Consider the following 25,695-nt stretch of genomic DNA (forward strand, 5'->3'; position numbering starts at 1 on the left):
CTGACTTCTGGAGAGTTCTGACCTACACTTTTAAACAAAAATTAACGCATCTTCCGATATGATCAATAACATTCACGTGCATATAAAAACTGAATAGGGCTTTTTGTATCCAAGAATAATATCGAGAATTTTTTAAAACCTTAAGAATTTTACCTCTTATTTTCAGTATTCTGCTCACATTCACCAAAGCATGTAAAGCCACTCGGTTGAGAACTTACATTGTCGACAACGTTTGTTCTGGAATATCTTTTACATGGAATTTTATTGACAACTTCTTTCTTATAGCTACTTTCAAAAGCACCTGTGTGATATGTTTTATGTCATCCACATAATAATCTCTGCGGAATGGACTAAAGTATGGAAAGTGAAGTCAGATAAACATTTTTCCGTTTAAAATTGTGTGCTCATGTCTTTGTATAGTAAACATCATAAACAAATTTTAAATGCATATATTATAATAGTTCAGTTCACGTTAAAGTAATAGCGTATAAAATTATCTATACGGGATATTTTCCAGCAGCAATTCCGCCGATTCTTTCGAAACATCGACTCGAAGCTGCCACACACAAATCTTTGTCAATCAGCGTCTAACAACTGATTTTACAGACTGACTTTTGTTTATGTTTTTATATTCTTTAAATGTACAATTTTCTGTTGTTTATCAAATCATATGTTTGAGGAAAACTACACCGTATTAATCTTACTTTAAAACAACACTTCTTGTAGACCAACCGAAAATAAACAAAAAAGGACATCAGTGTGTTGAAAATCTTTATGAGACACAAAGCTTCCTTCTGTTTCTTTGTATACCGACTACCAATTCAAAGATTTAAATCCTTGTCTTATCAATGTCGTTAACGCCTACGTAGGCCCTTTTCGAGATCAGTGCATCAGGTATCCATTCGTTACGAGCAACAGTATATACATTAAACGGTGCGGCCTCGAGGGTGCAAATAGCTAATAAATTTTACTGCTTTGATAATGGGTTCTTGCAGCTTCCACCGAAAGAACCCTAACTGTGATGAAAAACGTCAGTGGAATGCGTAAATACATCTTCCTAGGAAAACACACTCGAAAGAAAGAAACGAAGCTTCATCAGTTTTCAGCCGTCGATAATTTTTATGTCTTTAATCTGGAAAAATTCTCTCAAACTTTTAAACTCTAATTCTCGATAAAATATCTCCGACGATATACAGTTTCTTGACATAACTCGAATGTCTTTGGCTGGAGCCCCAACAAATTCTTCATCGTTGCATTATTTCTGGTCGACCAATAAAGAATTCAATATTAAAGAAATATGGCGTCGAGGGTAGAGCCAGTACCAATAAAAAGAACGCTGATGTATACATGCCGTTTCGATTTCTGTGTCTGTGCCACTGATATATGGGTTAGCATGATGGGTTAAATGGCATTTTAGCACCGACATAAATTGATATAAAACATCATGAGGCTGTAAAGAAATTTACATAGGCGCCGAATCTTAATTGTATAAAAGAATTATGATGTTCTTCGCCTGCGGGATAATGGCGGCATTATTGAACTCACTTTATTTGATGCATTGACACGCAAGGTACTCTATCATACCTATATGTGTGCATGGGCTTCCTTACTGTTCTCGATCTCGAGGAGGCGCAAGAAGAAAGAGTTATTCGTCATTTTCACCTCAACACAGCCACCCAACTTAATTAATTATTATTATTCAATGTAATTAGAAAGTGAAAAATATAGTAAGAACGAAAATTTGAGCTGTCATAAGGTGGTTAGAAACGTAAGAACGTAACCTGACCTGCCTTTCTTTCTGATTGCTTGCCTAAAAGGAACAAAAGTTCTATGAATCAAACGTTGTAAATCATAACTATTATAATTCTGAGCAATTTCCAAACGATCAGACATATATAATACCAGTTTTTTTCAGTATTTTCACGAATAATAAAAATACTCGTTTAAATTGCGTTATTTTTAATTCTACCCACAGCAATTTTTCGAAATTTTTGCAAAGTCTGATTTTCCAAATAAACATCTCTCACCCTCTCGAATAAAAGATTTAAAAGTTCGATATTCACACTGTACATTTTAAATCTCCCCGTTTTCATAAAATATAAAATTAAAACCAAATTCGTGTTTTAATAATTATTGGTGTCAGTCGCAGTCAGTCAGTTATATATTTATAGAAAATTTTAACTTCTTACAATAGTTCAACATTTAATAATAATTCTGTATTCAGAGCAAAATAGTTGTTTCTAGAAAATGCAATCAGTAGTACTGAAAGTTATTAACCTGACCTTCTACAAGAATTCAAATTACCTGCTTTCGCCCTGAATTTCGGACCAACACAAAGCGGTCAAATTCAAATATATAATTTCTAACGGTTTATTTACAATCCTTGCGTACAACTGTTTGTGCTGGTCCTGTGTACCGACCCGTTGAATTAAAAATCATTACACTGTTTAGACAGCCAATCATATCTGTTGAAATGGCGGCTAGTTACCCTAAACTTCTCAATCCAGTTCTTTCAATGGTCGGTGTTCATAATTCCTCATTATCTGTTCTCATTTTAAAGCTCAAACACGCAGTTAATCCTACACTGATGGCTGGAAATTTAATTTAAGTACTAATTAATTATATCCACCAGGAGTGATGAAACGATCGACTGAAAGCGTTTATATATCGGTTATAATTATCAAGTAACAGGTATAGTTAATCATTTCTGTTGGATTTCTGGCGATCCTTTAGAAGTACAGGATAAATTCGAGGTTTAAAGAAGTATACCTAAGGCGATGCTTAAACCCGTAACATTTTATATTATGTAAGCTGCTACTTTTGTTTTTATTCAGATTGTCATTTTTTTGAAAGAAAATTCATTTCATCATATGAAAGTCCAGAACAATTTAGATCATGATGAATCTACAAAGAAATTTGCTCATGATTTGATCTTCTACTCTTCGTGTTTTTTTCTAAATACGAGTATGAGTAAAATGTGTAAAATAAAATTATATAGAAAGTGAAAAGAATTGTCAAACTTATTAAAATTTCGCTCTTGAAGTGCAGCAACAAAGCCCGCTTGTTACAAATTTTTGAGATGACCTCGTTAAATTGTTAGTTTAAGTGATTAGACAAATTTTAGTTAGCGTTTTATCATCTACACGATATTTATAACATACATCACAAATTTGACAACACTCAGTCCAGTACTTTCAAAAAATGTGTCTAATAAAAATAGATACAGACAGACAGACAGACGGACGGAAACGAGAAGATGTGTACAAACGCATAAAACGTGAACTAATGCAATCCAGTAAGATGAAGAAAAAATTTTGGCAGATATTTAAACAACTAAATTCGATTGTGGCTAAGAGAACATTGCTATTGCATTTGAAAAAGGTAAATTAAAAGGCAATTTATAAATACATATAATTATACAACAGAAAATGCAACCGAATAAGGTGTTAAATCAGGATGTGTACTGAATCCGATGTTGTTTTTAATCGTAACAGATGACGCTATAAAAGAGGGAAAAAGGGCATGAAAGGAACTCAAATATCAAAGTTAGTATTCGTAGACAGTAGTCAACAAGTTAGTAGTAGATAATGGTAAAAACAAAAAAGATTTTTAATATGACGAAAACATTTTTTAGAAAAAGAAAAACGCCCAAAAAAGTAAAATTAGCGTTATTAAAGAAAATAGTGAGGCCAACAATGCTATATACACGAATACTTATTACAGAACAGCACAGATGGAAAATAAATGCTAAAGAAATTAGATTTTTAAGAAGAATAGATAATAAAATGACAAAAATATTAGTCGATAGGTTATTTTGGCAAGTTTCAAAGCTAAATTGTAAAATATTGTTATAAAATTGAGATGTTTTTCCCAAAAATCTGGATTCCAAGTGTAAAAACTCAACACGGATTCATAAATCACACATGCAGAGGCATGTTTTTTTGTCTTTTGTGAAATATTACCTCATTATCAATTATCATAGTTAGAAATTCAACAGTTAGGCCATTTTTACTTCCCGAACGTATTGTAATATTCTCCATTTAACACTCCTTGACGTTTCATGTCTCCTAGAATGTGAAAAAATGGGTCTTCCATTTCCGTCTGTTTATTACTTGTAATACTTTCATCACACAATTTTGTAGTCATTCTCATTTGAAATGTTCGAAAAATGAATGTGCTTCTACACATGTAATTTCTCCATGCCGTCTTATTTTCATAATTCTTACAATTGTTTATACAGTATATCTCAAAAAAATAATGAATGAAGACATTTTTCTTATGATAAAAAATACTCATATAAAATTTCAACCATCAGTATATTATAATTTCCCTAAAAACTTGGACCTGTCTGATGGAAGACGTAAGTTCTACCTAAATAAGTTGTAAGCGAAGTTCTAGTATTGTAATAGGGTCCATCTTGCGACCGGCAACTTTAATGTTTTCTCAACGTTTCTTCACTCATAGAGTACGACAAAAGTGATCTCCGGTTCCCATCTGTCGGTCGTTTGTCATATGTGCCGATTTTTGTCAGATAGATAATTTATTCGACATAATTGTAAAATGACGTCATCATTTTTTGGAAGGCCATAAACAAATAAATTTTAATTAACGATTTATTATGCTTCCCATAACTTTTAAAACATTTGCACGATTTCAGAGCATTCGGTTTTGCAATTTCAAAATTAAATTGTTATTCATTTTTGAAGGGGGTATAAAAGAAAAAATTTGATTAACAATTTACCATGCTTACGATAACCCTAAAACGTTTGCAAGGTTTCAGAGCATTCGGTTTTGCAGTTTCAAAGTTGAACCGCAAAAATGTTGCCATACAATGTTGATTTTTTTTGCAAAAATTTGGAAATGCTGGAGTATCTTATTTTGTAAAATTTAAAAAATATTTACTAATGTAAATTTTGGTGATGGCGTCATCCTATTCTTGGTGGGGATGATTATCCCAGTTTTGGTTAGCGTTTTACCATATACACGGTATTCCTAATACACATACAAAATTTGACAACAATGGGTCCAGTAATTTAGGAGACTATCTGTCTAATAAAAATTCGTACCCTATGGATCATGAAACGTCGAGAAAACATAAAAGTAGCCAGTCGTCCAATGAACTCGATTACACATCCTTAACTTATGCTTAGGAAGCAAAAATTAGACCGATGATGATGTCTTGTATAGAAATGGTTTTTCTTACTATTTATCTGGTAATAATTGTATACCATATTTCATATTTGTCACACTATTTTAAATGTGTATTTTGAATTTCTTATTACTCATTTCCTAGTCAAAAAGGCTGAGTAAGAAACATGTATCATTTCTAAATCCATTAAGAAATGCGCACTATTTTTCTATGAAACTGAGCGTTACATTAAATCCTTTCTTTTTGACTGAAATCCCACTTATTCACTCTCCAATTTACGCTTTACAAAGTTGAATTGCACTATTTTTTAAGTTGTGCACTGAGGTGAGTCAAAATATTTGAAATCGACGCCAAAGTGTTTGGTCACTAGAGAAATTTAAAACCGTATAATCGTACGTCTTCTTTTGCTTATTCTCCTGCTTCAAGAAATAGTACCTTTTAGAAAATCTCAAGACGTCCTGAAATGCGATGTTGCTGATATTTTTTGAGTAAATGACACAAGTGCCTAAAAAAATGATGCATAAACCAGATCATTGCTTGGATTATATAAAAAAACGTCGTGTCTAACTTTTGCTGAACCCTGAACACATTGTATATTTTGAAATTGATATATCAATAAATAAGTAGGTGGTATGTGTTGTTTCAGAATCCCGGAAGTTTTGATAGATAACTATGGTTGTTTTTAATAATAACTAATAACGTTTTTCATATACTTACTTTAGTGTATCATAATGTATGTAAATATTTTTTAATTATTGTGACGTAATTTGCTACTGATAAACGTCATAACGTAGTCAACCTATTCTATAGATTTGTATGTTTTAAGAATAGTAGCGACAATAAAGTTCACAAAAATTATATATCATCACTACATGCAGAATACTTACGGACTCCACCCGTATATTTTTGTCAACTTTTTTTGGAATCTGATTTTGCATTCTGTTGCATAGTTTCTGGAAAATCTGTATTTATTTTTAAATTCACCGCTTTTGTGGAAGCATCAATTCGCCAAGTATATTTTGCGTTCATAACAGTGTTCTATCAAAACACATACTTTTTGATTATGAATCACTGTACCGGAACAATTTTGCAGCTGTTGTGAGGTTGAAATTATAAACACTATAATACTTAATAAAACAAAAACGCACTGCAGCGGTTAATACAAAAACAAAAATAAAATATATCTGCTGTAAACTTTAGTTAAATACCGAAATTAATTAAATAAATTACATTCGTAGCAGACGCAATATAAGCCCGCAACCATCACTATAAAATCCAACATTTCAAATAAGTATGTCAGACAACGTCGGCATGAAGTGCACATACCGCATTTCAATAAACCAAGTTTGTTTTCTATGCAATCCAGAAGATTTTCCTAAAATCACAAACTTTCCTAAATTTAACTTTCCCAGTCTTTTTTAACAGGTTGTCTCGTGTCTGTCGTGATATCTTATTCTTACCTCGCATTACCCGTGTCTGTGTTTTTATTTCCCTCCTGTCACGGACCGGGATCGCTGTACGTGAACTGCGAGTTTTGCGATTCCTCAAAGAACGTAACATTCGTGCAGCTAAATAATTTAAGTATAGCCATCAGCATTTTCGCAACATTTTGCCACTGCGGAAACTTCACCGACGAAATAGAGGCGATGGCTCTGACGCGAAATGGATCAGTTTGTATCAGAGCTTATAAGCGTAGGGTGGCTTGTCAAAGACAGACGTCGACCTCGGCTTGATGTTGGGGTGACTGGGTCAACGGCGGCGGCTGATTCAGGTCGACTACTTCGCTAGAACAAGGCATAACGCACACGGAGGGACCCAACAGATTGACCTGTCACCCCTGAAAAAGATGAATCTCTCTTACGGATGTCGCTGAAAAGTTACAGCTGTAATCTTTTTCATCCCTCCGTGTCGGATATGTGTTCAAAAATCTCTTAGAGCCGGTTTATAGAACAGCGAGTTAAATATTTAATCCTCGATTAGTTTAACAGAGAATTAAAATGTGGAATATGAGCCCGTGATTGGTTAAAATATGCGCGTTGCCTCGCAACGGACCTCAGTTAAAAGTTAATCGCGAATTAACTTTAACTTCGGTTTCTATAAATCGGGTCTTAACCTTTCAAAAGTAAGCTACGCTTTAACTAGTGGGGAAATCAGTGGAGAAGTGGACAACCGCGTTATGTAAGTTAGAAAATATGGCACTCACTTCATATCCACGATGTTTTTGTTATAGATGTAATACCCCTCGAGCATAAATCTCGAGAACAAATAAAGATACTCAAGCTCTGTAAAAGCTATCGTTTTTAACTTAAAAGGGGAACCCTAATTTGATACATCCTACATACAACGCATCTTCGACGTTGGCGTCGCGACGCCAAATTATATTTCTTTTTTAGCACCCTATATTTTTTAACGGATTTTTAAAGAGCATCAAAGTTTCATTACCATAATGCCTTCTTTGTATTTTTACTTTACTTCCCATTTTCAAAAATATATAAAATATATTCATAAACAGACTGATTTAATGAGCGAGAGATATGAATGAAATGCCACAGAAGTGCCCATGTAAACCACTTTATTATATATATTTTTTTATTAAATATAAAATAATATTACTCAAGTCTGCTACATCATGATAATTAGAAATTAATGTGCAGTTAAAAACCTACTGAGCGTCAAAATGTGACGCATACACAAATTTTTCAAAGTTGCCTATGTTGTTTGCAGTTAAAACAGTGGCGTTTGCAGAATTTTAGGAATATTTTGTGTATTTAGTGTGTAAAGCTCATAAGCAGATACTGACTTTATATGAAAGATGACTTCGTGACTGTACTGTCAGTTCGTTCAAAGAACTGAATTTCCAACGTTCCTACACACGGTATAATGTTCGTTCCACTAAACTTGAAATTTGATTTGTATTTGGTAGATTTTTTTTTAATTTTCATGCTTTTCTAAACATATGTTTCTAATATTTGTTCAGGGTGAATGCTTTTATAATTTTTACTTCCTAAGCGTAAGCTAATAACGCCAAGCACGCGGAAGTCGCCGATCTCATGAGTCACTTTTTTTTCTTACACTGTGACTGGTATTATCTGTGACTTTTGACTTATTTTCTTCAACAACAAATAGAACTGTGTAAAATTCTTAATTTTACGATCACACAACTACTGGAACTTTTTCAACACATATTTTTTTTAATACAAAAAAGAGCAACGCCCAAGATTTTGGATAGGCTTGTTTCGAACTGTATATCTATACTTAATAATTAATCAGTTATACAGAGTGAGTCACTAATCCCCGTTCCTCGATATCTTTATTCTTGTTAATTATTACAAGTAGGAAAAAAGTCGAAGACTACAGTTATACGGCTCCTTAAGGACTATACACTAAAATTACTTTTAACTATACAAAGTGTCATATTTTTAAGACGTAACACACAACTTAGTTTCTCAAATGAAACACCCTATACCGGGGGTCTAGAAAATGGCGGATTAACTCTTCAGTAGTTATGTAGGGGGTTTTGGAACTCCCAAAAAAATAATAACTAGTACCTGCTAAGATAAAACTGATTTTGGCAAATGCCATACCCTGTAAGAAAAGAGAGGGTGGATGGGTGGGGTTAGTACCTGGTAAGATAAGACTGATTTTGGCAAATGAGATACCCTCTAATAAAAGAGAGGGCGGGGCTAGTACCTGCTGAATTACGACCAATTTTGGCAAATTGGCGAGTCAGTATAACTCCACCAAAATGTGAGAAGGAATTTTTTACTATTTTTTCTAGACTCACCAGTTGATTGTTAAAGTGTAGCGGCGAGTTAATCCACCATTTTCCAGACACCCAGTATATCTTTACAAATTTTTATTGACCTCTTCTTAGGCTTTATAGCACAGTTTATTTTTAAAATTACGATGCCACGTTGCCACGTTATTCCAATTTTCTTGAAATTTTTTGAACAATGGAAGGGTTAAAACATTTTGTGGAGAGATAAAGAAAGTTACGCCTTTTGTTGTGGTATAAATGAGATTAAATTTTCATATACAAAGTATAGAGCAGCCTATATTTTGTTATTACATTTTGTTTTATTTTTTCCCTTTCTTTTTGCTGATTATTTTCTGTATTTAAAGTTGATGGTTACTACGAATAGAGTATGATACAGTAATAAAATGCAGGACGTTCCAATTAAGAAAACTGAAAGATCGATATTTGAAAATTGTAAAGTTTTAGAATTTTTATAAATACCTACATTCTATATTCCACAAAATATTACAAGGCAGATTTTAATAATAATCCTATTGCGTTTTTTTTGTGAATCCTTTCATTGCCAAAGAATTTCAAGAAAATTGGAATAACGTGGCAACGTCGCATCGGAATTTCAAAAGTCAACTACGGTTAAAAAGAGGTAAATCAAATTTCATGAATGTAAACTGTTCCCCATTATAAACAACTGAGAAGCTGCCCTGCCTCTAAAAAGAACCCACAGAACAAAATACCTTAAAATATATAGGGTGTTTCATTTAAAAATTAATTTGTGTCTTATGGCTTAAAAACAAAACACTCAGTATAGTTAAAAATAATTTTAGAGTATCGTCCTCAATTAACCATACAACTGTGGTACAACTGTGGTTTTTGACTTTTTTCTAGATCTAGAACCACGCGCTTAGTGACTCACTCTATATACGTATGTACCTATAAAATACTTTATTTATATACCTATAAAAAAGTGGTTCGTGAGGAAATTGAACCAGCGATCGTCGCGTTACTATTTATATGCTTCAATAAAATGAGATTTGATTGGTCACGTTCTCCACTTACATTAGGTACTATAAAACGTTGTCATCCAACTCTGATTTTTTTCAGGAAATCTACAATTCTAGGATAAAGAATCAATAAGGATTCATAAACCACAAGTGTAGGAATATGTTATTTTATAAAACTGAAATAGTATTACCAAGCATAATTTTGAGGTGACGTCATCAATCAATAGGAATGATCAACCAAATTTTGATTAGAGTTTTACCATCTACACAATCCCCTAACGTATAGCTAAGATATAATAGCAATTATAGTCCGGGAGTTTCGAAGATTATATGTCTAATAAAAATAAATACAGATGACAGATAGACAGACAAACAAACAGACAAATAGATAGACAGACAGACAGACAGACAGACAGACAGACAGACAGACAGTATTTATCGTCATTTTTGTTATATTTTCAAACTTTTGTGTGTAGACATCGTAATACCAGGTGACTATTAATGATTGAAGGAATTTTTTGTGTTAGCAATTCTGAATACTTGGCACCCATGCTAGTACGTCAGTTCGCAGTTGTCAGTATGGACATACGCACGCCTAACAAACGTGTTGATTGATTGAGACGATTGCAGCAGTCATAAATGTCACTTTGGCAATCAGGTGTGCCATCATAAACTTTTAAATAGGTTGCCAACCTGACAATTTAATAGTCACTTGGTATTTATACTACTTCTCCAAAGATCAGCCGTTATTTTATAATTACAATGTGGTGTTTTGCATGTAGATTATCTTTAGAAAATTTCGTCTGCCAAGTCTGTCGTTCTAGCATTAAACGGAGGTTACTTTCGAGAAACACTGTACAAAGCAAGGTAAATAGAAATTTCCCATATATTATTTTCTCATCCCGTGCTCAAATTGGCTCCCTCATCTGAATAACATATCTTTGAAGTGTCGATGTAAAGAACCGTGAAACAGCTCGTAGCATTAATGAGTTGTGTGTATATAACCCGTGTCATAGCATTTTAAAAATGTCTTCGTCAATGGCCAAAGTAGCGATTATCATTATTTGTACTAATTACTCACAAGTACGGACACAATGTTAATGTAATTCTAGAGTTTTAAAGAAGTTGAAAAACTAGGTAAAAATCAGCAACAGTACGCTATCTAGCAAATATTAGATGACGTCATCGATTTTAAAGAGGAAATGAATTAACAAATTTTACTTAATGTAATATCCTGCGAAATTTTCGCGCCCGGGTTTCAACTAACGCGCTATAGAGTTTGCCAACATTGTCCGGTGGTTTAAGCGGTAGTCAACGATAGTCATCAGATAAAAACTGATTTGATGTTCATAATGGGATTATAAAGCGCGCCCCTATATAAACGTCACTTCCGGTTTCTATCCTGCAACATTGGATAAAATCAACGTGACGCGCATGTTTACAAACAAGAGCGAAAAAAATATCCGGTATTACGTCTATATCCAGTGGTCTGTGGCAGTAAATTACCCGAAACCTCTTTCCGCACAAACTCCATCCTTATATTAAATCCGTTTCCACTCCATTTGCCCGATTTTAATGATAATAGTTCGATTTCTGTATCAGAAATGATTGGTATCTACAGCTGCGATATTCATAAAGGAAAAACTTGCAAATATATTATTCCCTTTCAAGAAACTTGTTTTGAGAAAAAACACCAAGTAGGTGCTTTCAGAATTTTATACATTTGATTAAGTATCATTTTGTAGTTCAACTACGAGTTGCCAACAAATATTTTAATTTGATCTTCAAATTTCAGGTTAAATTTAATCAATAATCTCCCGCCCACGAAATTTTAAAACACGAGAGTAAAAAACGGGGGAGAAAATTTATTTTACAAATTTATCGAAAATCAACAAAATTACATTACTGATCAAAAGAGGAATACTTTTAACGTGGGTTCAAACGAAATATTTTCATCAAAGTTTTCAAACCGCCACCATTCAGCATTTACGTGGCTGTCTAACTGCCTCCAAAGCATGTAAACATTGTCTGAATAACGTAGTTGCGGTCACTTGGAGTTCCTAATGTTTTGGAATGTTAAAGACATTGTTGCAGCTTCACAGAACCTAATTTACAAAACAGTCAACTAGTTTCCCATTCCCGCAAAACCAAATTTTAAATTAATGTTACGCCATATGTTACCACTGTGAAAACTAGAATAACCTCCACTATATTCGCATATTCGTTAAAATTACTGTCACAAATATACATGCTTTTCTATAATAATTAATCATGCGTAAATCTTGAAGAGTTATTACACAGTTTTGGTTGAAAAGTCATAAATATTCATCAGATTTTCCAACAAAGCTTTATTTACGAGCATCCAATTAAAAACAAAATTTTATTTGGGGAAAGCGATTTGTTGTCTTTATATCAATTTTGTGGTTAAATTGTTTACGAGTTTTCTGGGGGGCATAATTTTCATTCCATAAACAGTACAGGTAGATTCAGTAAATTACTCCATTGTTTGTCGGCTGGCGCTGGGTATTTTGTTTCACTGTTGAAATTAAATTTTTATACACCGTCTACAACACCTCTCTCCAGATATTGTACAATGTTTTACACTTAAATGTCACTTAAAGTATAAAATTTCAATTCCATCGAAAACCCACTATTTCTACGTCCTATCTTTAATTAGATATTTAAAGTGCTATTTTAAATTGGAAAGAATCGCAGGAGCGGAGAAATGAGTTACGAAGTTTTATCAAGAATTGTTGAAAAGTTGAAAATTAACTTACGTTGTGTCGATGCATCTTGTTGAATTCAGTGAATAGGATAGGGAATCTCAGATTTCAGTCGAATAAGGATCTATTGCTTTTCATTTTTTATTTAGTCTCCAATTTTAGTATTTTTTAAATAAATTTACTAAACTAATATTTGGGAATTTGAAAGAAAAAAGAACTCTTCTTTTTTGTACAACACAGGCTAATAATTCCGACGGGAGGTTCAAGTGCCAAGGAAGCGCAAAATAATATTTACCTTTGATCAAACCATTCAAAAAGTTAATTTAATTATCCGTATAATGCCACTAAAAGCGGTCCGATTAACGATGTTATTTATAAGAATTGCTAGCTAAAATAATTACGTATGTAGTAATTCCCGGGAGCCTACTAGAACTGATATCTCATTGCAGTTATCCACACAGTAAACTCATATAGCAGGGATGAGAATTCAATTTACGTTTAAAGCTGTCTAGTAGTCTAAAAATAAAGAACGAAGAGATTCAAATTATTTATTAATTAAATAGATACCAACACGTAACATACCGGGTTTCGCTTTAAAACCGCATTGAAGCTCGAAACAATAGTCACCCAACAAAAATCCTGTGATGGTTTAATTATACATTACCCCATCTTTTTAATAGGAGTAAAAATTCAAATAACTTTAACTTACCAGAAACCAAAGAGCGGCCAACCACCTCATTTGTGTCCTTTCGTGCATTTTTGCTTCATTTATTGCACCGTTCTGTCAGTCATGCCATAAAATCCACCTGCAAAAAATAAAAATAAACTCGAGAATTTCAATAGTATGTAGTTGTTAAACCCCAACGGAGGGTTGAAATTAGCATTTTATGAGTCCAGTTAGGTGCGGGGTCGTTTGTTTATAAACGATATGAAATTGTAATCAAATGTAAAGGTCATTTCTTTTGCAAATAGCCTTTCGACATTTCTCCTGAACGACAAACATCAAAGACGACAACATTTTCATCTCATTTTACAAATTTATGGAACCTCATCGTCGCCTCTGATCAAGATTTTACGAGAGCAGTAAAATTTCCGTCTATATTTTATGTGTAAATAAAATTATACGGGATTATTCGCGCACGAATTTTTCGCGGAATTATATAATTTCCACCAGAAATACCCCAGGAAATACTTATGAACAAGACAAAAATGTGAGGATTCCGTATTCCCTCACGGCAGACGGGCTACAGCTTATTCTTTTCTAAGTTTAGTGTTCGGGCAATTTTACTAATGGAAGTGGACATGCACATAAAACTTGTGCACAGATTCATGTGCGATTAAAAAGAATGTTTGGCATGCAATTCGGGCAAGTGTTGTTTGGGTTGCAATGTAGTGCAAATTGCGGTCACTTTTTTTGCTGATAACGTATAGGAAAAAATCGCTTTTTATTTAGAAGCACAATTCACTTGGACAGAATTAAGCACGGAGGACTATCCACAAGAAAATAAGATTTTTTGTGGACGTAATCTGGGTTGAAGTATTGAAAATTTATAACACGTTCTCAAACTTTAGTCTATATCCGTTATCATATACTTTCAAAGTTTTAAAACAACTTATGTATATACCTTAAAACATCGTTGGAATTCTAAAATAGTTTCAAACAGCGATCTCATTCAAATTGAAGGAGATTTTATGCAATTTTATGCCTCAGCTAGAGCACTTTTATATTACGCTAGAAATCTTATAGTAAGGAGGGATATGTTGACATAGTTTTAATTTTTCCGTAATAAATAAATATGTATATACTTCAGACTGTAGGAAACAATCAATACTAAATATTACTTGGTAACGATAACTATATATTTCTTTTTTTAATGTGTCAAAAGTAATTTAACAAAGAATCAATATTTGCGAAACAGAGAGCAATTTTCATAGTGTTAAGATTCCAGCAAGGGCTTACAAAACACGCGACACGCAACTCCTTCACAAAATACAATGTTTCGCTTAAATTCATACCCTCTATAAATAGTTCATGTGACTTGCATTCGGGAATGTTATTTCAAGATTTATTAAAATTTTATTTAAATATTTTATAATAATTACACTATTTTAAATAATAAAATGGTTAGCCCTTACTGAAAGCAGTAATTCTAGTCACTTTATCGAGTTTAAAATGAGAAAAATATAGGAGCATTTGTTGCAATGTACCAGTCTTTGCAAATGAAACGAATGATCGTAAAGGATACGAGAACCAGGTCACGTTTCTAATTTTCAGGAAAGCCGATTAAATATATTTAAAAAAATCCAACTGCAAATTGACACTTATTGGTCGTCAACATGTTCGTACATAATTATTCAAGTTGAAACGTTGCTGAGATAATAAGAACAGTAATTTATAATGATGCATTGCTAACGTGGTTAAGCATCAGTTACTTTGGCTTTGACATGTTAATATTTAAAAACTTTTGTATGACATTTTAACATAATAGATGCAAATTAGCAATAATAATAATGATGTAATGTGGACAAGAATAAATGACATAATTATTTCCTGTTGTATCTAAGTAATAGTAGAATGTGTTAAGCTCAAGCATCACATAACTGGTAAACTATTGATAAGTTATGGTTATAATATCGACGATTTTTGGGTCTGAACTCTTGATAATAACGTTAATTCATTAATAAAACTATTGAAATTTTAACTATTGTATCTCTTAAACTGCTGGCAGTCATTGCCCCCTGTCTTTATCCAGACTCACTCTCTTCAGCCTCGAACCCTGTACAAATACCACGTCTTCATCAGAAACCAATAATTTTGTTGCGTTATCTACATATGTTTTCTTGTTTAACTAATCGACAATTCTAGTTCATGTTAAGTGCTTTATGGAATCCCACTTTATACAGTGGCTCTTTCTCCTTTCTTTTTCTCTCTCCTTTGGACACTTCTCATATACATACGCTGCTTCTCATAGTCCATCATCTATCTTCTTTGCACATCCTATTCAACTAATATCAGAATAGTAATCTTGTCATGTTCTAACCATTAAACCTCAATTTGTACGGACTGATATCCTGTTGGTAAATTGGAAAGAAGACCTTTTAGGTTTGCCAATGAACAACTCTTTCTATAGTTGGTAACTTCTCTTTTTGGCCTTTAATTCAATCGAAAGGACTTAGATAATCTTCTTACACTCTTTAGTTGCTTTTTGTGGGGTTTTAAATTTCTGTTCTTATTTTTAATGTCGATAATTTTCTTATATTTGGATATAGAGCGATCAAAACCCAATTCTTTGCTCTTTATTTCTATTCAAACATTGCTTCCCTCTGTCTTTACGGTCGCCGAAAAATTTTATTTTTCCGACGATGTTCGATAAGTTTGCGTACCTACGTATCACTGTCAAAGTTGTATTATCGTCTGGTCTACCAATTAAATATTCAACGTCATTGTCTAGTATGTTATTATAATTTCTATAGATTGGTTTTTTATCTCTTTCTCTCTGTTCTTTTCCTTTCTTATTTTCCCGTATTCCTACTTTTTGTCATCTATTAATCGCCTTTAGCTGTATGAGCCTAATTAATTGATATGTTTGGTTTAACATTTCTTCGATTTGGGTTCTCATTCCCACAGGTTTTGAGAACTTCTCAATCTAGGTACTTCATCAAAAGATTGCTAATAATTTGTCGTTTGAATATTTTAAATGTTCTAGAATGTTCCCCGAAACTTATATTTACACTCCTTATTGGCAGAGAACTATACACTATCAAAATTTCTCAAGAGTATTTTTTGTTCTAATGGAGCTTTCTAGAAATTACTCCACAATACTACATAATAGAAATCTTCTAAAACTCAGTCTTTAATTCCAGAATTTTATGAAAATTTGCCTTTTTTATTAACACAGTTTTGGCACTACTTGCACTATTCTCCGCTAACTGACTTCATCACGACAACCTCTTACAATAAATTATCTAAAATTTTCTTTCTTAAATTTCAGTCATATAATCTTAGATCATATAATAAATAGATACCAATACTCAAACTGAAAGCTGTGACTAGACATGAAGCTATCTGTTGTCGTTTTCTACGTCAAGGGGAGTAGTATAATGCTATCCTTGTGTGATCCCCACATCTTCATCTTTGTTATATGCATTTCATCTGTATATGTCTATTTCACTTCCATCCTTGTACCGCACCAGCGCAACAAATCGCTTTTGACAGATGTTTCTTCTAACCTCTCTTTCGAGTTCTTGTACGAAAAACAATTTTAGAATTTAGAACAAAGATCCTATTTTAAGTGATGTAATCATAAAGGATCACAATTGCTGCACAATAATTTACTGTTCCTTTCGTTATCTACTAACTGTGAATTATTTATAAAATCAAGGTGTGAACATCTTTCGTACGAAGTTAGGTTAGACATACTTCCTAAAATTTAGGCGCGCAAAATTCAAATAGTGATCACGCAAGGATAGCTTGATTATAATCCCTCTATGCACAAGAGAGATGTGTGACAGGAGGATGTCGTCACAGGCTCTGCTAGGGAAAGAACACGGCGTGGTGGTATCTATTTATTATATGATCTAAGCATATAATAAAGTAAAAATTCTTCTCTTTTTTACTTCCTAAGCGTAAGCAAAGGAAGTATTGTAATCGAGTCCGTCGGCGGACTCTCTACTTTTACGTTTTCTTTTCTTGACCCCCTAGAGTACGAAGAAACAGGTGTCCCGTTTCCGTCTGCCTGTCCGTCTGTCTGCTAACCAAAATTTGCTTAATAAATCCTTTCAAAAATGTGCCAAATATGATCAGTGTGTACTTGTTATTTATCACTGCATTCATCTTTTTTAGATTTGCTTATACGGGGTGACTCAAAAAAATTAATGAATGAGTCAATTTATTTTATTGACTCTGTTTCCTCGGAAAATTTTGGAAATACAACACTGTTATTTTTAGTATTACACTGCACCAATCTAAGCTGATATATGTGTCCTTGCAAAAATGTTGATGACACACAAAATTGTGTAAAGAAAAAACTCAACTCGAAAATGCTGGATTAGCTCCATTGTACTTCAGGAGCGAGGGAAGTTCTATCGAAACAACTTTCGACCAACTTTTTTTCAAATGTAATTCTTCCAGAACATTTTCTTTCCTAGATTCTTCTCGAAAATGTATACGATTTTACTGCTTTCCAAAGTATGTAATCATTAAACGGTGGATTTTAGACTGCAAAAAACCTAAAAATAAGCTACGTAAAAGTAGAAAAAAGCTTAAAAAAGAGGATATAGACACTCTAGGCAATAACTTTTTATTCATAAAATTAATTATGTTATCTGTTTTTAATTCCCATGTGCAATCTAAAGAAGTATTGTAATAAGTATACTCCACCTGGTAAATGGCTACTGTCGTTTTTTCTCGACATTTTATGATCCCTAGAGTACGAATAAGTAGGACTCCTGTTTCCGTCTATCCGTCTGTCCGTCTGTCCATCTGTCTGTCTGTCTGTCTGTCTGTCTGTCTATCTGTCACACCTGTCGTCTCTGTCCATTTTTATTTGATAGATAATCTCCGAACAACCGAACGCTTCGTTGACAAAATTTACATAACTGTTAGGATCACTTGAGCTCTATTGTTCGAGCAATAACTTAACAATTCTAAATAATAAAGCTCAAGTGGTCATAAAATTTTATTAAGACTCAAAAATAGTGAGTTTATTATAGATGAGAAAACGATAACCAAACTTTGTGTAACAGCTCCCACCAACAATGTGATGACGGCACCCGGACATTTTGAGGAGTAAATGTTATTTAAAATTTAGAAAATAACAGCTTACACTTGTCTTTTATGAATGCTTGATTTTTCACGGACGGCATTCATTTTTGTAAAAAAAATTAGATAAAATAATATATTTAGAATTTAACTTTACTACAAAACCTAATGATCTGATATCGTGGGAAGGTTATAGCAAGCATGGTAAATCCTTAATTATTTTCCTACCAAGAATGTGTTGACCGAAGTGGCTAAACAACGGTCGCCGAAACTTTTATTACTTCCCGAGAGTGAGCTAAGGAAGTATAGTAATCAAGTCCATCGGACGAATGGCCAGTGTCATGTTTTCTCGATGTTTCATGACCCCAACTGTACGAAAAAAGTAGTCTCCCGTTTCCGTCTGTCTGTCTGTCTGTCTGGCTGTCTGTCTGCTGTCTGTGACATTTTTTTTAGACACGTAATCTCCGACAATACCGATTGTTGTCAAATTTTGTATATATATCAGAAATATCATGTAGATGGTTAAATTGCTAACCAAAATTTGGCTAAAGATCTCTACCAACAATTTGATAACGTCATCTCAATGAATTGTATTTTATAACTTGAATGTTAAAATATACTCCTATATTTGTAGTGCATGAATCCGTTTTCAATTTTTTTGCTAAACCTTCAAATTTTCGCAAAAACATTTGCAAGGTATAATAACGTTATATTACGAACATCAGACACAAGCCCCCGTGTTGCACTGGTAATACGCTCGGGCGCGGATACAGGATTTCGTTCAGGGGGGGGGGGGGGCAATTTTTGTGTGATTTTACCTGTCTACCAGAAATTCGTTCGAAACAAAAAAAAATTATAAAGTTTTAGCTAGTATACTCTTTTTCACATAACATGGGTGACATTTGGTTCTTTTCATTACACGTATAGTGTACAGTAGAACCTCGATAATCCTAATTCCTAATTGGGAAAAAGGTGTGTTCGGATTAACGATTTGTTCGATTCAGCAATTTTCGCAAAAATCTGAAAGGGAATTGAATAACAACTTCATACACAACTGAAAACAAACTTCAAGAAATAAACCTAAATTTTATTAAACAAAAATTAAAGAATTCTTAAGCAACAATGGACATTCTAAAAAAATATTACTCCGTAACCATAAACACGCTATCCTTTTTGGAATAAACACCCCGGGATCTATACCCCGAAATTTTTCAGAATTTTTAGATGAATTTTTCAAAAATGAAATTTTCCATTATGTATTCGTATTACCTCCATTATGCAAATTTCGACCCATTCTCGACGATTTTCGAAATTTAACTAAATATATTTTCTTGTGGATTTTGGACCTCAGAAGTCACTTCTGGTTTCATCTCTTCGATAACTTAAACCATTTTTCCAGAATCGTCCAGCTGAAATATCGCAGTTTTTTAAAATTTCGAAAAATTCGAATTTCACAGCGAATTTTCCAAAAATATTGCTCCATTACCATCAACATGGTATATTTTTGGAATCAGCACGTCGGGATATATATGCCTGAATTTTTTCACAATTTTTAGGAAAATTTTTCAAAAATGAAATTTTTCTCATGCAAATTTCGACCCATTTTTGACGATTTTCGAAATTTAACCAAATACTTTCTCTTGTAGATTTCGGGTCTCCGATAACTTCATCCGTTTCTCCAGAATTAGTTAATTAATTCAGTGCTTTGAAATATCGCAATTTTTAAAAATTTCAAAATATTCCATACAACATATGTATGCAGAAAGATCTTGCGTTATTTTTGGAAGTAGAGGCATCGACTTCAAATAGCCTCTGTTCGGATTACTGGATGTTGAGACAATCGTGAGTTCGCATTATAGAGGTTGTACTGTATTTACAAAATGAAATATGATTTCAAAATTTTGAAATTGGTAAAATAAAGTACCTCTGTCAGGGGGGGGCAATTGCACACATCATGGATCCGCGCCATCCATGTTGATGACGTCATCACAAATTTTTATTAGTCAAATTAAGAACCAATCACCCCATTTTTTCGAAAATGTGAGAATACGTTTTTAAATAATAATGATAAAATAAGAATATTCAGAACATTTTGCTCGATTGTGGTTTAATTAGTAATTTTAGTCCTGTGTTCGAACTCATTCAAATCAAAATTTCTACGTAACATTCTTTCTATGAATAAACATAAATAAACACTTGAGCTTCAGACTGCTATTACCTAGTGCTGAAGGACATTTTATCCCGTTAGTTAAGTGCTTTAAATATATTTGAAATTGTTCGTGTAGCACAGGGGCTGCGGGGGTGTTATTTATGCTGTTGATTTTTACTTTACAGAAATTATCACAAAACAAAAATCGTAAAACGAAAATTTTATAATTTTTTGCAAGAGCTGAATTTGTCGGATTATACTTTAAGGACGAGGGAACTATCGAAATAATATTCGACGAATTTTTTTTTATTAAAATACCTTGTTATTTAACTTTTTTAGAACCTTTGATATATTGCCTAGTTTAGGCACTATACAGTTAGATTTTAGGCAATATAATAGACAAATAGGCACGAATCTTGAAAAATAGGCAATTAACCAACAACAACTAGGGCTTCAATGAGTGTATTTTTTTGTGAAACGTGTTTATATAAGAATTTTACATGAAAGACCATCTCTAGTGAGCATGTTATTTTTTATTTATTCTTTCCAAAAATTTGATTTACATTTTATAAAATACTAGCTGACCCGGCAAACCTTGTTTTGCCATATGAATTATTTCTAGTGAATACTTTGGCAGTTAAATAAAAAATAAAATTAAAATAAATAAATAAATTATAATTAAACTAAATTATAAATTATACATAAAAATTTATCGTACGACAAAGATTACGTTCAACAGCCATCTTGCAACCCTCCCTATTGCACATCTGTGCATCAATGTAAAGATACTAATATCTATATATGTATTTTTGATGCCAATTCTTAAAAAAATAAAAATAAAAATTTTTGGCCAAAAAACAAAGAAAAAATGTTTTGGGTGGGCCACTCTTATCACTTAAGGGTATTATAAAGAATAGTTTAGGAACAATAACTCTGTTAATAACAGCATATCAGTTTGCATGAGATTTATTTTTCTCCGAATGTGTCACCTATTTATATCTAAAAACGAATTAATATCTTCTGCTGAAAAAAAAACGCTTAATAAGAGTTGTTTTTTAACTTATTCAAGTTCCAAAAAACAAAAAAAATCAATATAAATATCTCTGCAGGTTATGATTTTCGTCACGAGAGTTTTCGCAGTTTGTCTTTAATAAACCCTAAATGCAAAAAATGTATTCACAAACCCCAAAAATCGGAAAGTTTCCTCCCTTTAATGGTGATGCATTACATTTAATAACAAAGGCGATGTCATCGCAATTCCCCGAATGGAAACCTCCTCATTCTGAACTCCTACTTGAAGTTCTAATGCAATATTCAATATTCAATAAGTTTCTAATCATCTTCAATACCCATCATGTGTGCTTTCTCACGTGATGTTGGGTTTGTATATCTAATTTCCAACAGTATTACGCTGTTGAATCTCGTGTAAACCCAGTATACATCTGAAAAGCACACATTAGCAGTGTCGATTCGTTGCGTCCACAATCCCGTAATGGCCTAATGAAACAGAAACTCTAATTAGAAAACGTCTCCGCCACCGGATAATTTATACAAGTTCTTGGACACTGTTTTTGTAGGTGTACAATGCAGTTCACACAGTAGGGCATAGTGAAGTATCGATGTTTTCGATTAAGTGGGCTTGTAATGGCTTTCTGAGGCCATAAGTTGCTTCACGTGGTGTTCTCCTGAGATAACCTGTTATGTCTAATTTCTGGGATGTTCATTTGACAATTCTGTTGAGTTATTAGCCAGTTTGGGGAGCGATCAGCGATGTGGGTGTATAATGTTTATCAATAAAAATACACTTGTCGGAACTGAATTGATTTCAAAATAAATGATTAATATCATTTCTTTTTTAATACACCTTGGGCCATTTATCTTCCTATAAACCGCTTGTTGACTGCATGAAGTATTTACTAAGCAAGTGATGTCTTGATTGATGACTGTCAGCCGCTGAAATGTGAAATCTTGGTGAAATGCTTTTTAATAAAAAGTCGACCTTTAGATTTTCAAGATATCTACAACGCGGAATATGATTCAACTACGGTAAGTTATCATTCACGTGATCAAATTTAGTAAGTTTATCTTATGTGGTGGTTTTAATGGTTCCTTGTTTCTGTGCACGGAAGTGCGTTTTAGTACAAGAGTGATGATTGTGAGTAATGCGCAATGATTGGATATTGTTTTTATTAATAGTCAACTAAAACAAAAAGTCGTGATCACTGAACAAATGTAGTCAATTATTTATAAAGCACTTACCTACCTGGGGGATCAATATTTTCCTTACGAGTGTTTTTTTTTATCAAAAGCTCTACAAAAATTTATTAGAGACATTGATCTAAAAATATAAATAAAATAAAATTTGTTAGTAAGTAGTACAATTTATTTGCATAATAAAGTAACTATTAGCGTTCTCGGCTGATTTTGCTAATTTTTGACGACGAATTTGATTTTATCCAAATCGTCAGGAAGAATGAAAGCTATTGTGTCGATTATTATATTAGAAACTGGTAGATTTGGAGTTATATCATTATTATTAGTATTTCTAGTCCATTATAGATTAAGAATGCACGTACTATTTTAACAAAGTAATTGTCATATTTTTGATGTATATTTTGCGTTGTTAGTAATAAAACTGCATAGCCATTGTTTAACATGAATTAGCAGCTAAGTCAGGATTATCTGAAATATTTAAACTATAATCGAGGTCAGAACAAAGTACATTTTTTAGCGACAATATATTTTTACGAATACTCTGCTTGATACAAATTTGTTTTACAGACGAACGGGTTTTTTATTGTTAAAATTTTGATGAATAATTTACCATGTTTTTGAATATCTTAAAATGTTTGTAAAATTCAAGAGCATTTGTTCTGCAAACTCAAAGTTAAAACGTAAAATGTTCCCTATACAGTCTTGATTTTTTTTCAAAAAACTCAACTCAATCAACTCAAATTCACAAACTACAACTGCAGGAGTAAAATATTGTTACACAATTTTAAGTTTTTTTTCCCCAAAAATATGAAAGTCTAGGGTAAGAACTCAACAGGGATTATATTTACATATTTTAAATTTATATTAATAGTGTCTGGCTTCAAGTAAGTTTATCTTCGTTTCTCCATAATTGAAAATAATTTTAAAAATGGAACAATGACACAACAAACTTTCACGAATCCATAATCAATTTTAAATACGAAGCTTTACGAATACGAGTTACGTAAGTTTGAACGAGGGTGAAGGGAAAGCAGTACAAAGCATTCAGTAATAATTATCTCCTGTTATCCTTCAAATGATAGGGAAAGAAAAACTTACGTAATGTAACGAAAATTCCAGTTAGCATTTTTGGGTATTAAATACACAGATGCGTCCAAAGTTATGATAAAATGAGCAGTTTTTATTAATCCGAAGCCAACTTGAGCAACATGAAACTTCACACATTGCGTGGGTAGTTTGACTTTATGAGGGTGAAGAAAAAAATTGTATTATGCTTAAAACAATTTAGAAAGTTTTACGTAACATAATAACGAATTCTAATTAGAATTAAGTGAATATACAGATTTAAATTTGCGATTTCATATTTGAGAAAAGACGCCATACATTTCATGCTCCGTGTGATCAATATTTTGATCAGTATTTTACAACATAGTTCACGATTTCCAAAGCTTGTAAAGCTTTTTGATCCCACACACCTTGGCTAACTATTCTAAGACTAGTACTTTAACAGGTTTACTGGTACGAACCACTTTAAAGCTTTGCTTACTTCCACAGGTAATTAATTATTATTAATTAACGAATTTCGAAATTCTCACGTAAATGAAAAACCAGTGATAAATGAAAGAACCACCACACGTAGATAACATCATCTGTCTCATAAAAAAGCTTGTAACATTTCATACAGCTTGCCATATATTTACTTTTAGGTAACACTTAAGTGTAATATCAGCCCCTTTCATCTACTCCTTTCACTTTCAAGCTTTATCACGTCCGTAAAATAAAACGTTATAAGGTTCTTTTCTGTGTTATCTTGGCAAAACCCACTTTGTGTTATCGTTCGTGTCTGTCTTCTTCAGACCATCTACACTTACATCTCATTACAATGTTACATTGCGGCCGCAAGAATAGCGATTTGTCTAAATGATAAACTTCCTTGGCGACCCCTTTCAAAGTCACTTAGAGGGAGAAAATTATTACACATACAAAGTTCAAATATTTGCCAGGGTACATTTATCTGTCTCTGAAAACCAAGAAGTGAAATATTACTGTAAGTGTGGTGCATTAAACATGAAACGTACAAATGCGTGCAGGGAACAGGTCTATTCACCTCAGTTAGTGGTATGTTTGAAGTGTAAAGTTTTAGAATAATAAAATTTTGAAACAGTTGTGTTTATAATTAACTCTTACTGTTAATTACACAAACGAAACAGCTATTTTAATAAAATTTAGGCAATAATAATTTCACGAAAATATCTTGAGTAGTAAAATAAATAATCATTTCAAACTGAAATTTATTATGTGCTTTAACCCAAACACAGCCATAAATATAGCACATATAAATTAAGCGGATATCGCGAAGCAGATTTTATGTCTATCGTTATATTAACAAAAAAATCAAACTCTAATAAAGGTTGAAAATAATTATTAATAACTTTCCTTGCAGAGCCTCTCCGACTGCTCGATGATCCTTCAGACATAATGAGAATCGAAATTGAATGGATTGAAGAGGGCCGTAGCGTGGAAAAGGCGACAAAGGATTCGGTGAAAAACGAAGAAAAAACTTTACTAAAACTTGAAAAAGCGAATTACACAAAAGTAATTGCATTTCCACTATAATTCACTGATGCAACAACAATACACAGAATTACTAATCGAGTAATACTTGAACCTGCGTTTTCCCAAGACCTAAAATGTAGAAGCTACTCGAGACCACTAATCAAAAAGCAAACAATTTAAGCGCACTCGAATTCTCCATTAAATTATTTAATCCTAATGAATACTAAAGAAGCGTTCTTTTATTTGTTCTTTCCTTAAATTTTTACGATCGAGAGATTCTTACCCACGTAGACCTAATTTAAATGGCCCTTGTTGGTCGAATATAGTACGCCTGAAGGTATTTATGATTTGTAAATTAAATATTAACCCTGCTTAATGTCACGTCGGT

The 25,695-nt window shown here is 32.8% G+C and overlaps 1 protein-coding gene across 2 annotated transcripts in view; it reads right to left on the reverse strand.

Moving 5' to 3' along the window:
- The window catches only part of LOC135134691 (protein madd-4), a 318,408-nt gene that overhangs the window by 178,501 nt on the left and 114,212 nt on the right, over positions 1-25,695 (reverse strand). For both annotated transcript variants that reach the window (XM_064063459.1, XM_064063458.1), the window contains exon 3: positions 13,337-13,433. In XM_064063459.1, the coding sequence (XP_063919529.1) occupies positions 13,337-13,384 (48 nt within the window). In that variant the 5' untranslated portion in view covers positions 13,385-13,433. The remainder of the gene's footprint in view (positions 1-13,336; positions 13,434-25,695) is intronic.

The sequence above is a fragment of the Zophobas morio genome, unplaced genomic scaffold (assembly GCF_036711695.1).
Source record: "Zophobas morio isolate AGI-343-1 ecotype UQ-CSIRO unplaced genomic scaffold, CSIRO_AGI_Zmor_V1 ptg000023l, whole genome shotgun sequence".
NCBI lineage: Eukaryota > Metazoa > Arthropoda > Insecta > Coleoptera > Tenebrionidae > Zophobas > Zophobas morio.